The 15,699-nt window shown below is 38.7% G+C and overlaps 1 protein-coding gene across 1 annotated transcript; it reads left to right on the top strand.

Annotated features, from left to right (window-relative positions):
- The first annotated feature begins 7,200 nt into the window (after positions 1-7,200).
- Positions 7,201-10,425, top strand: LOC128473620 (thymic stromal cotransporter homolog). The gene is made up of 3 exons (XM_053455871.1): positions 7,201-8,230; positions 10,021-10,177; positions 10,338-10,425. The coding sequence occupies exons 1-3, from the start codon at positions 7,201-7,203 to the stop codon at positions 10,423-10,425; spliced, it is 1,275 nt and encodes a 424-aa protein (XP_053311846.1).
- The last annotated feature ends 5,274 nt before the right edge of the window (positions 10,426-15,699 follow it).

The raw sequence follows: 15,699 nt of genomic DNA, 5'->3' as shown, positions 1-15,699 counted from the left end.
TACACACTCTTTTTACATTAACAAAACTGTATTTCTGATGTTTTAGTTGCTTTAATCAAAAAACAGAAATGCTTTAAAAAATAAATAAAAACCATTTCTATAAAATTGATCATTATTTTTAATCACCCTTTAATTCTAGAAAAAAAAATTATTATTTATTTTTGTCTATGTCTTACGGACACTTAGCTGATCAAGAAATATATACTCACAAACTTGTGTATGGCCATTATCCACTCACCTTAAGTGAACTCTGTGGTAACTGTACTCTGTGGGATTGTCCAGGAGATTGTTATACAGAGATCAGTGTTAAAGGGAGATTACTAGAAAAATATGTTTTGTCTGCGAATTGTATAGACTGGGAATGTGTATGCTATCAACATGCAGAGCAGCTCTTCAGGCAGGACCTGTAGAAGCAAACTTGAAAAAATATACCAATCCCCCTTGGGAAAGCCAAAGATAAAAATAATAATACAAATTCTATACATTCCCTGCAATTGCAGTAGCCCAAAGAAACAGGGAACATATGGAATTTTTATTATCATTTTTATCTTTTGCTTTCCCACGTGGGATTGGTATATTCTTTCACGTTTGCATTATTTAGTTCCTCACTCCTTTTTCCCACGGTTATGGCATTTTCAAGAAGTTTTTACACTAATGCCAGAGAGCTAAGATCACAAAGGGTCAATACTTTATTCACAAATGGAGTAGAAGATAAGGCTCCTTTTGCCTATTTCTTCAACAAGTTGGAGAGATTGGCAGAAAGGGAATTTAAGAATCGTATTTGGTACCTAGGGGTCTTAGAATCCAAAAACTACCTGCATTTGGCTTGACCCTTGCACTGCCCATACCCAGGAGGTTCCTCATTTCCCAAACCCGAAATAAAAATCAGACACAAGCAGGATTGGATTTAGAAAAGGCTGAGACATTTATTTAACAAATGTCTGGACATATTCTGGGCAATTCCCACGGGGGGAGTCCTGGCACGGGAGATTGTTAAAGCACATCGTGCAGACGTGCCGGCAGCGGAGGCTGTTTATCCTCGCATCGCCGCAGCCGTTGAACGTATGCGCGATGTAAGTTAATCTTCCTTGCCGGCACCGGAAGTTGAATACGTGTTATGCGTAGATGTCCCCCGCCGGCCCCGCAAGACCCCGTGAAGTCTGCACCGGTAAGTCTGACAGGGGGGACATCTTAGGGATAGAGTGACAGCATATCTCGGGGGAGGGGTAGAGGTGGCAGCATATCTCGGGGGGGATAGAGTGGCAGCATATCTCGGGGGGCACATCTTGGGGGCAGAGTGGCAGCATATCTCGGGTAGAATTTTTTTTCTTTAAAAAAGCACCTCTACTTTTAGGGTGCGGCCTATATTCGGGTGCGGCCTATATCCGAGCCAATACGGTATATATATACATATATATATATATATATATATATATATATATATATATATTAATATTTTTATTATTGTTCACATGTGAACTCAGCACTGGAGGCATAGAATCAGACATACAATCCTGCTTGTGTCATCTTTGCCTTTCCACAAATCAATTATACATCTATCATACACACAAACACTTTTACAGTCACTCACTAATTCACACTTTCATTCACATAATTAATTCACACAATCATTTATTCTCTCACTCATTCACACATATTTTCCACACATTAATTTATAATCTCACTCATTCTCACTGTTCATTAATGCATTCTCAAAAACTCATTAATTATCTCCCTCATTCAGACAATTCATCCACACATTCATTCATTCTCTCACTCATTCTCACTGTTTATTCCAATATACTTACCATTCTCACCATCTACCCCCTCTCCCTTGCTTCTCACTATCTACCCCCCTCCCCTCCCTTCTCACTCTCACTGAATGATTTCCTACCTTTCCTCACCTTTCTCCTTACAGCAGTCAGCTCCTTTTCTTCCTCTTCGCTCTTCTTCTTCTGTCTCCTTCCGGTTCAGAGGGCACAGACGGCGGTGGGCGCGACTTCAGTGTTGTGCGCCGGGATCTGACAACAAACCCCGGTGCACAGCAGCGGCTGCCGCGAGCATCGCAAGGGAGCGGTATTGGAGGTCTTTAACAGACCTCCGGCTCCCTTGAGTGATTTTAAGCCGGTTCAAGGGAGATCCTTGATCTCCCCAACCGAGCCTGCTCCTCCAGTGGCGGACATTACTATCCGTCTCTGGAGAGGTGCCCGGTGCTGGCAAGTTGGCACCCCCTGATGAGCAGCACCTGGTGCGGACCACCCCCCGCTAAGTACGTTACTGCCTCCGCCATCAGCAAAGAAAACGTATCCTGCAAAAGAAGCAGAAAAAGAGGGAAAGGGGAAAAGAAAACACCAGCCAACATGGAAACACACAGCCAAAAAAACTAGTGGGAGGACAACAAGTAAACTGCTCCTGTGGTGTTTAGTAATTGCCCCCTGCACATGTGCTTAGAGGGGCTTTATAGCCCTGTCCCCTTCCCCTACAGTCACGTTTTGACTTTACAAACAATCTCTTTAGAAAAATGGCTTTCCATTTACACATGTACCTCTTTTTCAATTAACAAAACTGTATTTATAATGTTTTAGTTTCCTTATGTATATTGTAGTTTTTAGATAATCTGATGAATCAGATCAAATCCTGGGTGACACCACAACATAATAAAAGCTAAGGTAAGACCCAATAAAAGCGTTTCGATGTAAACTGACAAATGTATTAGAGGAAGGAAGAAATACTGTGATCTTAAATAAAAATAAATTTCATTTTCATAATATTGAGTATCCTAAAATATCTGTCTTTTCTTTTTTGCCAAAGATCCACAAAAGTTTACCAAATGCACCCGGTAGGCCCATTATAAGTGGAATTAATTCACAAACCAGTAACACCTCACAGTATGTGGATTATTTCTTACAAAAATATGTCCCACTTGCCCCTTCGTATGTACAAGACACAAAACACATTTTAAATATTTTAAAAGACATGAAACGGACATCTAATTACCTTTGGGCGACAATAGATGTCTCCTCTTTATACACCATGATTCCTCATGATAAAGGTATGTGGTGGATTGGGAAGCCAAGTCCATCTGGACCAACAATCCATTTGGTGCAAATCCGGTGCTCTTGAAACGCTAGATAGATGACATTCTAATTATTTTGGAAGGATCCAAAGATGTTTTGGACCATTTTGTTACATAAACTACCGAAGGGGCAAGTGGCGCCTATTGGAAGAAACTGCACAAATGATAATGACTTCTTTAATCAAAGTCAACAACTATTAAAAAAGTTTGAAGAAAGGCATCACCCAGAAGAGTTACTCTTTAACTATTTTGAACGGATTAAAAAGAGAAGATCTTCTAAAAAACAGAGATCTAAAATTAAAATAGGGGTTTGATTTTTCCTTTTTAAATGAAATACAATGACAAATGCGTTTGAGATTAAGAAAGCGATAAATAAACATTGGCCTATTTCTGGACAAGATAATATATTAGGAAACTATCTCCCTGAAAATAATTTATAAAAATTATAAAATAATTTATAAAAAATCTGAAAGTTTGAAACTAACTCTGGCTCCAAGTATTTTAGACGAAATGAACGAAGATCACTTTTTTTCCTAAGAAAACCCCAGGTTTTCATCGGTGCGGCAGATGCAAAATATGTAGTCTACGAAAGAAGAAGATCACTACTTTCAGATGCACGATAACCAGCAAAGAATACAAAATAAGACATTTTATTCATTGTAAATCCCATAATGTTATTTATTTACTAGAATGCAAATGCGGTATTCAATATATGGCGGGACCTCAAGGGGACTCAAAGTGCACTTTTTTATTCTTTAACATGAAATTACAAATCTATAAGAACAGTTATTCGTGTATCATTGAAGATAATCAGTAGATACACATATATTTACACTGTATCTTCTCTTTCCAGATGGTTGAAAAAAATTTCTGACATCAGATTGCTTCTCCCTCAATAAGACATCAGTATTTTATTGTTCCCCTATAAAATGAGTTCTTAGCCTTTAGAATTTTAGATTGATTATTGGGGTTTCATTGTATATACCGTATTGGCTCGGATATAGGCCGCCCCCGTATATAGGCCGCACCCTAAAAGTTTGGTGCTTTTTTAAAGAAAAAGTTTTTTTCTTTAAAAAAAGCACCAAAAAAACATGCTGCCACTGTGTCCCCCCCCGAGATATGCTGCCACTCTGTCCTCCCCCCCGAGATATGCTGCCACTCTGTCCTCCCTCCCCCGAGATACGCTGCCACTCTGTCCTCCCTCCCCCGAGATACGCTGCCACTCTGTCCTCCCCCCCGCGATATGCTGCCACTCTGTCCTCCCCCCCGAGATACGCTGCCACTCTGTCCTCACCCCCCGAGATACGCTGCCACTCTGTCCTCCTCCCCCTCCGAGATACGCTGCCACTCTGTCCCCCCCCCGACCTACCAGAGCAGACTCCCGGGTGTCTTGCGGGGCCGGAGGGGGACATCTATGCAAATCGCATATACAACTCCCGGTGCCGGCACTCACCGGAAGTGCCGGTACCGGAAGTTGTATACGCGTATTGCGTAGATGTCTTCCGCCAGTCCCGCAGGACACCCGGGAGTCTTCTCTGGTAAGTCGGGGGGGGAGGTGTAAAATGTATCGTGCGGACGCTTAGACAACCTCCCGTGCCGGCACCCCCCCCCGTGAGAAGTGCTGGCAGGGGAGGCTGTCTGAGCGTATCAGACAGTAGGATACAGGTCCCCTGCACCGCTGCGGGGGATCTGTATCCTAATCCCGCTGCCTGCCCGTCCCGGGTGTCGGGCGCTAGACCCCGAATATAGGCCGCACCCCCACTTTAAAGACTTAAAGTGGGGGAAAAAAGTGCGGCCTATATTGGGGCCAATACGGTATATTATTATATATTCAATCCGTTTCTTAGGTTCCATTTCATCAAACGTAATCAGGCGATACACTATTAGAATTATGCAAAGGTTAATAATTGTATTTAATCTTCTACATTCATATAATCTTTTACATTTATATGGTGTTCTGTGTACAGTAATCTGTGGGTTTGATTTGTTATTCACTAAAGATGAAGTTTATATACCTTATTTGCCGTTTGTATCGCAGTTCCGGGCGCTGGGCAGGTTATTTCTTGTTTCATTTAGCCCTGCTATAGGCAAGCAGCAGGATCCAGATCCTCCTCTCTGGCAGCCGGTGGACGTCTGCGCGGTGCGCGTGGACAACCTCCGCTGCCGGCACTTCCGCGAGGGCTTCTATGCTGGAGCACCGGCGTGACATAACCTTCCGGTGCTCATTAGATGAAATACTGCTTTACATTTCCACTCATGCATTTTTTTCTCGCAAAATACATTTTTCTTTAAAATAGCACCAAACTTTAAGGGTACGGCCTATAATCGAGCCAATATGGTATTTATTTATTCATATATGTATAAATAAGTTCAGAAATGTATTTATTTCTATTAAAAATAGGCACTTTATTTATTTAAGCAGCACTTTATAAATAATTTGAGTTCTATTTATGAAATATTTTAGTCCCACTTAAACGCTCACTTATTTAAACATTACTAAAAAATAGAAGTATCCTTTTATGTATGGGGTTAATCATTGCTAACACACTGTAGCACTTTGTTTAGCATATGTATGGAGATAATATCCTATTTTTATTTGTAATAAAGTGTTACTTTCTATTTTAATAGTGTCCCTTATTTAGTATACTTTACCCAAAGATGTGTGTGATCTTTTTAGAATATTAATAATAATTAATATATAATAATTAATATATCACTTAATCATTTCTCACATTCACTGTCATATTTTGTTTTATGCATAATTACAATCCCCCCTGCTCTAATAATCCAATCTGAATCGTGTTGGAGGAGTTGGAAGACAGCCTGACCTCTGAATAACAAAGCCTTAGTAAATCTGAGTGTTGACTGCACATGCGAACCAGAGGCTGCTCACATCTGTCAATCACTCCTCCTGAAGATTCCATTCATTGCAGGTAACCCCTGCAGTGCCAGAGTGCTCCAATCATATAGAAACATAGAACTTGACAGCAGACTCTTAATCGGCCATTGATCATGATCATGATTCATGGCAACTTTATGCCTCCCTCATGCGTGTTTCCTACCTGATGCGTGTATCAATTCCCTTACAGTATTAGCCTCTACCACTTCTGACGGGAGGCTGTTCAATTTCTCGACCAACTTCTCAGTAAATTGCATTTTAAGTCTGATCACTAGGATCCTCCTACACATTTAAGTAGCCATACAGACTAAAATTCTCAAGAGGGATAAACACTTTGTATTTTATGCTTATTCACTGACCATCACTGTTTAGGAAATACTCCAAAAAGTGTCAAAAGAGCCAGTATTGTTGTAAGAAGACACCAGTGAGCCTGCCTTACGCAGAGAAAGCCATGAAGTCACACATACAGCTGAGTCACAGAACATGGAGCCTTGGTCAAAAGAACCATTTCTGACCTAACAATAGCATTCAGCTCTCTCAGCCTCCACATTCACTTTGATTTTTACTGATGTCCAAATCACAGTCAGATTGATAAGTAAGAGAATACAAAGAACAATGTTTTTATTCATTTGATGGAAAAGCACAATGTGACTGTGTGATGGATACATGAGAAACTATAATCCCAGGATAACCTCAGGACATTTGATGTCATTGATTGTGGATATGGAGTATTTTTATGCATTTGTGTTGATACATTTAGACCCACCGAATAGAGGATAACCCGTTCTATTCAGGCACTAAGTCTTATTTGGATTCCTAGAATATATCTTCAGGTCATCCTGTCTGAAATACATTTAAAACAAAATCTATGAGGTACAGCTTCTTCCATAGCCTTTTCTATCATTTTGACATGATTTATATTAAAACTGCATGGATCCATAACTAGTGAAACACTATGGAGAACTCTCAGGCATTTCATTCATATTTTCCTTCCATGTAAAATATCTTCTACTACTTCTCCACCTCTGCTGCTCATGGAATGTTGTCTATGATGTCACAAAGACACTGATGACATAAGAGCCCAGCACAGCGCTGAGGTTCATTCTCACTTTGTCTCTTGAGATAAGTGAACATATTTGGCTTTGCTTACTTTTCAAAGTGATTTTAGCATTGTTTCAAAACGATCGCAATTGTATTTTTTGCCACTGGTGAAATTTACAAAGAAATGATGAATTTAAGAACCAGGATTGAGCCAGTGGTTGTTTTAGCTAAGGTAGCCAGCTCTTTCTATGACATTGGGCTTGATATTGCTGCTGGGAACCACAGTGACCAAAATACCTCGTCTACCAACTCCACTGAAAGCAACTCGGATTTCCACTTTGCTTACAAAACAGTTACAAGTTGCAGCTGTTTACTGGCTATGTTTATCCTGGAAAAAATTATTGAGAATATCAACAGGAAAATCCCAATCTGTGTCCCATTGGTAGGAAGCCTAATCTCATCAATACTCCTGCTGTTCGTCACAGTTTGGAACTGGCCTAAAGAGGTGATGTTTGGCGCTGCCATTTTGAATGGCCTGAGCGGCTGGTTCTCCTTATTCTGGTCCGGTGTTATAACCTGGGTGTCACACGCCTCCTCAGACAGCAGCAGGTCTCTGCAGCTAACTCTGATTCACATGACGTATGGACTGGCGGGTCTCATCGGCACCTTTACAACTGCATGTGGACTCAACAGGTTAAACTTTACGGACTTTTACCAAGGAGTCATCGCTGCCTGCTGTAGCATCACCTGCTACACATTTTGCATCTTGTACATCATTTTTGTTTTGAGGATACCTGAGTCTGGAGTAGTACATGATGAAGAATCCAAAGAGAATTCCACGATAGAAACTAAAGATCAAAACATCTATCCCGAGGACGCAGAGGAAAGTGGAATGTTAGTACGCGAAGATGAAACGCAGGACACTGAACCAAACTTCATGCTGATTGCGGTTTTATTATGTAGCGCTGCCTTTTACCACTTTGCTTTCACTGGAGCACATACTGTCATCGAGCTGCTTGTAACACAGAAATTGGTGTTACACTGCATTCCACCTGAGGTCTGGGTATGCATAACCCATATTACTAGCACCCTGGGAATTTTTATTTTGGCTCGCTGGGCAAATGACTCGTTTTTCATTTTATTGGGAATGTGCTCATTCTGCGCAGGAATTCTCATAATGGCCTTCGTGAAATGGACCTTCCTATATCACATTGGTAAGTTTAAAAAAAATCAGTGACAATTCTTTAATGGATTCCAAATGTTAGAATATTGTTATATTATATATATATATATATATATATATAATAATCAATAAGGCTGCATATTTCTAGTCTTACTTTCCCGTGAAAATATAGTCTCTTTAATGGTTGTATGCTTCAGAAACTTTATAGGAGTCACCTTTGGTGTAACACTATTGCTAGTGCAGTACAAGTATGATGAATTAACCTTTACACGATTAACACTTCATTCTCTTGTTCACTATTAAGGAATGATAGAGATTTTTCGAATAGTTGCATACATTTGTATAAGTGGCGTTTGTTAGCTGCAGCATCTTCAGACTTAATTAACAGTTGAGTTCACTTGGATATCAAACTGCTCCTCACCAAGAGCTGCTTTTACTTTTTTGGGTTCTGGATATATAGAGCATTTATTATGATACCATTTTAATATTTAAATTAAAAACTAAGTGTTATTCTATTAGGTTTCTGGGTGGGCCGTTTAGTTATTTATGGGTGATTTAATGATAAGGGTGACCTCCTAAGTCTTTCCCATATTACATATAGACGTATTGTGTACAGAGTCTAATAAGAGGGACATTTATGCCACTAAACGTTAGTGTTAATTGCCCCAAAGCTTGTATGGTGTATACCTTAGACGTTTACTGGACTTTAGATTTATTTTACCCTCATATTCAATTTCATTTTCATGTATTCCCTTTTTCTTCTTCCTTCAATTTACTCCCAAAGCCTTGACTGCTTCCTGACTACCACAGATGACCCCGAAGCAGCACTGCTGGTTTAGGGAAAATGAAATGGGGCGAACAGAGCCCCCTTTCTCTTGTCTTTGGACAACCTCGGTGCTGGGAGTTCTTAAAGTTAGCTTTTGTTGCCCTGAGAATTCAGAATATTTTCTCTCACATAATGTTACATTCCAGGCTGCTGAACCCTGTAATGAACCCCTCTACCAATATAACAATAAGAAACGGCAGCTATTCCGATTTTAGAGGTTTACATCTCTTGAATTGCATCCATGAGAATGAATGAAAAGATAAAACTGCTATTTGCATACTGATGTATTTAAATAAAGTATGAATTAAACAAGTGTATTTTTTTTTCCAGCTCAAGCAGTGATGGTGTTTGCACTAATGCCGAAACCGACGATCATTTCAGTGATTTCCAAACAAGTTCCGGCAACAACATTCCGTAAGATTATCAAACCGTTCTTATACTTTATCATTACCTGCAATGCCGGCAATACCAGAGGCTATAATACTTCAGCAGTATAAAGTCTTACTGTAGGATTTTCCCGCCACCCATTTACCAATCCTGTACTCGTGGAAACATTCATTGTCTCCACTGCCTAAAAGTGGCAAATACATATTAGCCAAGCCTCTGCAATTCAGTTCAGGATATCAGTGGGTTTGTTTCTATTCGTAGGGTGATCATCCCTAATAAGAACATAGTTAGATTATATTACATGTTAAATGATAGCATTTTATCACACATTCTTACACATAGTGTAAGTAGTATACTCTACCGGACAGAACGATTTCTAATCCTAAACTATATTTCAGTCATTTGTCCATAGCTTACAATTGTAGATGAGTATCGTGTGGTTTTTTATGCTACATTAAGCTGATTTGAATTTTTTTATGTTTTTGTTCTTTTAAATTGTCTTGCAAGTACAAGTGCTGAAACGTATAACTTGATTGTACCATTTCCTTAAACTGCCTGTAATGTGGGTAATCGCCCTATTTAACGAGTGACTTCTTTTTCCTGTTTAGGTAAAATATTTACTGCTTCAGAAATTGTAATGGAAATTCTAGAGATCGCTTCATCAGCACTAATTACCAAGATGTATGAGCCTATGGCTCACGGGCACACTCTGTTCTACTGCATTGTGTTCTTTGGCCTTGGGTTGCTTTGTATCCTTCTGATAAGGTAAGAGTAGAAAGAGTTTAATGTCTTAGCAGTGACGATGGGTTTGGGATTTTTCCCGGTAAAAGGGAAATCCGGTTGCCCATGTAAAACAATCTAAAAAATAATAAGACAAATGAAAGGTCTGCCATCTGATCTCATCATGGTTTTCTTTTTTTTTCAGCGTCTCTGCCTGCAAGAACCGTCTGCAGTATCAGCACCAAGCAAAAGAAGAGTCAGAGATATGTCCACTTTGGTTCTGCGACCCATAGAATGTTCCTGCACCCATTGGGCTTCATATTGTTGCTGAGAACCACAATGACCAAAATACCTTGTGGGACAGAATGAGCTGTCATACAGGGCCCCAAGGTACTCAGAGATGGCTCCAGCCTGGCTCTCAAACAAAGATAGCACGGGTAGGCCAAGTCCATCTGGACCAACAACCCGTTTGGTGCAAATCTGGTGCTCTGGAAACGCTAGATAGATGACATTCTAATTATTTGGGAAGGATCCAAAGATGTTTTGGACCAATTGGTTACATAAACTACCGAAGGGGCAAGTGGCGCCTATTGGAAGAAACTGCACAAATGATAATGACTTCTTTAATCAAAGTCAACAACTATTAAAAAAGTTTGAAGAAAGGCATCACCCTGAAGAGTTACTCTTTAACTATTTTGAACGGATTAAAAAGACTAATAGAGAAGATCTTCTAAAAAAACAGAGATCCAAAATTAAAATAGGGGTTTGATTTTTCCTTTTTAAATGAAATACAATGACAAATGCGTTTGAGATTAAGAAAGCGATAAATAAACATTGGCCTATTTTTAGACTAGATAATATATTGGGAAACTATCTCCCTGAAAATAATTTATAAAAATTATAAAATAATTTATAAAAAATCTGAAAGTTTGAGACTAACTCTGGCTCCAAGTATTTTAGACGAAATGAAGGAAGATCACTTTTTTTACTAAGAAAACCCCAGGTTTTCATCGGTGCGGCAGATGCAAAATATGTAGTCTACGAAAGAAGAAGATCACTACTTTCAGATGCACGATAACCAGCAAAGAATACAAAATAAGACATTTTATTCATTGTAAATCCCATAATGTTATTTATTTACTAGAATGCAAATGCGGTATTCAATATATGGCGGGACCTCAAGGGGACTCAAAGTGCACTTTTTTATTCTTTAACATGAAATTACAAATCTATAAGAACAGTTATTCATGTATCATTGAAGATAATCAGTAGATACACATATATTTACACTGTATCTTCTCTTTCCAGATGGTTGAAAAACATTTCTGACATCAGATTGCTTCTCCCTCAATAAGACATCAGTATTTTATTGTTCCCCTATAAAATGAGTTTTAGATTGATTATTGGGGTTTCATTGTATATATATTATTATATATTCAATCCGTTTCTTAGGTTCCATTTCATCAAACGTAATCAGGCGATACACTATTAGAATTATGCAAAGGTTAATAATTGTATTTAATCTTCTACATTCATATAATCTTTTACATTTATATGGTGTTCTGTGTACAGTAATCTGTGGGTTTGATTTGTTATTCACTAAAGATGAAGTTTATATACCTTATTTGCCGTTTGTATCGCAGTTCCGGGCACTGGGCAGGTTATTTCTTGTTTCATTTAGCCCTGCTACAGGCAAGCAGCAGGATCCAGATCCTCCTCTCTGGCAGCCGGTGGACGTCTGCGTAGTGCGCGTGGACAACCTCCGCTGCCGGCACTTCCGCGAGGGCTTCTATGCTGGAGCACCGGCGTGACATAACCTTCCGGTGCTCATTAGATGAAATACTGCTTTACCTTTCCACTCATGCATTTTTTTCTCGCAAAATACATTTTTCTTTAAAATAGCACCAAACTTTAAGGGTACAGCCTATAATCGAGCCAATATGGTATTTATTTATTTATATATGTATAAATAAGTTCAGAAATGTATTTATTTCTATTAAAAATAGGCACTTTATTTATTTAAGCAGCACTTTATAAATAATTTGAGTTCTATTTATGAAATATTTTAGTCCCACTTAAACGCTCACTTATTTAAACATTACTAAAAAATAGAAGTATCCTTTTATGTATGGGGTTAATCATTGCTAACACACTGTAGCACTTTGTTTAGCATATGTATGGAGATAATATCCTATTTTTATTTGTAATAAAGTGTTACTTTCTATTTTAATAGTGTCCCTTATTTAGTATACTTTACCCAAAGATGTGTGTGATCTTTTTAGAATATTAATAATAATTAATATATAATAATTAATATATCACTTAATCATTTCTCACATTCACTGTCATATTTTGTCTTATGCATAATTACAATCCCCCCTGCTCTAATAATCCAATCTGAATCGTGTTGGAGGAGTTGGAAGACAGCCTGACCTCTGAATAACAAAGCCTTAGTAAATCTGAGTGTTGACTGCACATGCATACCAGAGGCTGCTCACATCTGTCAATCACTCCTCCTGAAGATTCCATTCATTGCAGGTAACCCCTGCAGTGCCAGAGTGCTCCAATCATATAGAAACATAGAACTTGACAGCAGACTCTTAATCGGCCATTGATCATGATCATGATTCATGGCAACTTTATGCCTCCCTCATGCGTGTTTGTATTTTTTGCCACTGGTGAAATTTACAAAGACATGATGAATTTAAGAACCAGGATTGAGCCAGTGGTTGCTTTAGCTAAGGTAGCCAGCTCTTTCTATGACATTGGGCTTGATATTGCTGCTGGGAACGACAGTGACCAAAATACCTCGTCTACCAACTCCACTGAAAGCAACTCGGATTTCGACTTTGTTTACAAAACAGTTACAAGTTGCAGCTGTTTACTGGCTATGTTTATCCTGGAACAAATTATTGAGAAAATCAATAGGAAAATCCCAATCTGTGTCCCATTGGTAGGAAGCCTAATCTCATCAATACTCCTGCTGTTCGTCACAGTTTGGAACTGGCCTAAAGAGGTGATGTTTGGCGCTGCCATTTTGAATGGCCTGAGCGGCTGGTTCTCCTTATTCTGGTCCGGTGTTATAACCTGGGTGTCACACGGCTCCTCAGACAGCAGCAGGTCTCTGCAGCTAACTCTGATTCACATGACGTATGGACTGGCGGGTATCATTGGCACCTTTACAACTGCATGTGGACTCAACAGTTTAAGCTTTACGGACTTTTACCAAGGAGTCATCGCTGCCTGCTGTAGCATCATCTGCTACACATTTTGTGTCTTGCACATCATTTTTGTTTTGAGGACACCTGAGTCTGGAGTAGTACATGATGAAGAATCCAAAGAGAATTCCATGATAGAAAGTAAAGATCAAAACATCTATCCCATCTATCTGTCTCCTTTCAGCCCCCATGTCATTGCTGTCCCCATTCACCTCCCTAGTGTCACCTCTGTCCCCAATCAGCCCTTCCCAGTGTCACCTCTGTCCCCATTCAGCCCCCCCTTGTCATTGCTGTCCCCATTCAGCTCTTCAGTGTCAGCTCTGTCCCCAGTCAGCCCACTTTAAGGTATGATCCTGGTAGGGTACAGTTTCCCTGCTGCTGTGTAATTTACTTCCCATAATCCTTAGCCAGTATCATGGGGGACATTTAACTGGCTGAGCATCAGGGGGACATTAGGTTTTGCCTTTTTTTACCATCCTTTGTTGCTATAAAATTTACTTATGTTAACCCACATTTGAATCATATTTGTATTTTTATAATCAATATGCGTTAGAAAATCAGGAAAAGATGGGCATGTATGGTGGGCTGATTCGGTGGCGCAATGGGCCACTTGACTTGACTTGCCCCCCAGGCCTTAGGCTGCCAGCCCTCCCCTGGTATATAATACAATTGTTTAAAGTCTTAAAATCAAATCTACTTGCTCATGCATGACAGACCAGAAGAAGCAAGGAAACATCATGCGTCTCCTTTAAATAAATAGAGCGGCAGATCATGTTTACTAGAGCAGAATGGAAATATGTATATTTAAAATGAGTAGAGGAGCGTAACCCCTGAGAGAATGTATTATACCATTTAACTTAGAAGACATAAGCAGATGGAAGCCGATTTACCATAAAACTGTTAATAAGTCTCATAAAGACAAATTATAGAAGAAATTAATTATTATTAGAATATATATTGATGTTTGATCATTCTTAGGTGTTTCTTCATTGGGTACCAGTTTTCCAACTACAGCCTCTGGACATTGTTTTAATGCTTTTTCTGAACACATTTTTTGTGTCTAATGTCCATCACAATCCCCTATTTTTAAATATATATATGAACTAGACCAGGAACATACTGTACTGTCAACTTTCAAATTAGCCACCCAAAACATTTTGGCCAAAATGTATATGCATTTAATCTTTCAATCATGCTTAATACATGTTGTCCAGATCTGTCCGATACATCATACATCATAACAAATACCCAAGTTGATTATATTCAGCTTTAAACCAGTGTCAATCTGGGTATGAATTTAAGGTTCGGCAATGATCCTTTCTTATTATAAAAATCTCTTTGAATATGTGAACAAAATGTATGGATTATCCCCCTTTAAATATAAAAGTAATTTTAATTGGATAAATATAATTTTACAGTGTCTTCTTTATATATTATTCTGTAAGTCTTTTTTTATTCCTACGTGCAAGGAAGCCAGGTAATTAAGTAATAAACTAGTTAAGAAAAATCATATCAGCTAGGAATGTTATCACCTGTTCTATGGGTTTGATCTTTTTCAGCTTGACAAATAATGTTACCAGGCTTGTGCATGTAGGAAGTGAATACATTTTTTGTGAGATTTTATCTCTCTCGGCTGAAAGTGTTTAACAAACCAAAAGTCATTAGATTATAAACAGTTCACTTATTTCAGTTTATACACAGTCCACTAACTTCAAATATTTAGTTGTTTGGCAAGAGGTTGGATTTAGAGCGGTATCTTTAATGCACTTTTTACTGTCCCTATTCAGTCTAATGGGAATATTTTTAAAGCTGTTTTTTTTTTTTTTTTTTTTTAAATTACATTTTATGACATTTTACAATTGTAAGAAATAATTTTTATACTTTTATTTTGTCCTGCACATTTTAGACCTGAATGCAAGTTGAGTGCTAGGAACATATGGTATCAATTAGGTGACGTAGCTTAGAGGGTCTTCTGTGGAATGCCAGTGTATCCTATGACTGCTCCAATAGGATTCCTTAAAGTATACCCCAACCAAATGTAAAAGGGTAAAAATAGGCATGGTTACAAGGACAATGTCTCTTTCACCTTCATCTCACCAAGAATACTGAGCCTACAGTAGCTGTTACCACCATTTCCAGCAACCAGTACTGTATGTATTGAAACTTTGTTATCGAATAAATCTGCTTAATAAGACATAGAAGCTGTGGTCTTGATTGCTGTTTGGTCACTGGAGAAGTTTAGATTTTCAAGACAAAGAATATTCTAACAACAATATATCAGCCAAGAGTCGACAACTGCCAAAAAAAAAAATAGTGATTGTAACTTGTACAGATGTTGGGATTCCAATG

The sequence above is a fragment of the Spea bombifrons genome, chromosome 2, assembly GCF_027358695.1.
Source record: "Spea bombifrons isolate aSpeBom1 chromosome 2, aSpeBom1.2.pri, whole genome shotgun sequence".
Classification (NCBI taxonomy): Eukaryota; Metazoa; Chordata; class Amphibia; order Anura; family Pelobatidae; genus Spea; species Spea bombifrons.
This window is presented reverse-complemented; position numbering and strand designations above follow the sequence as displayed.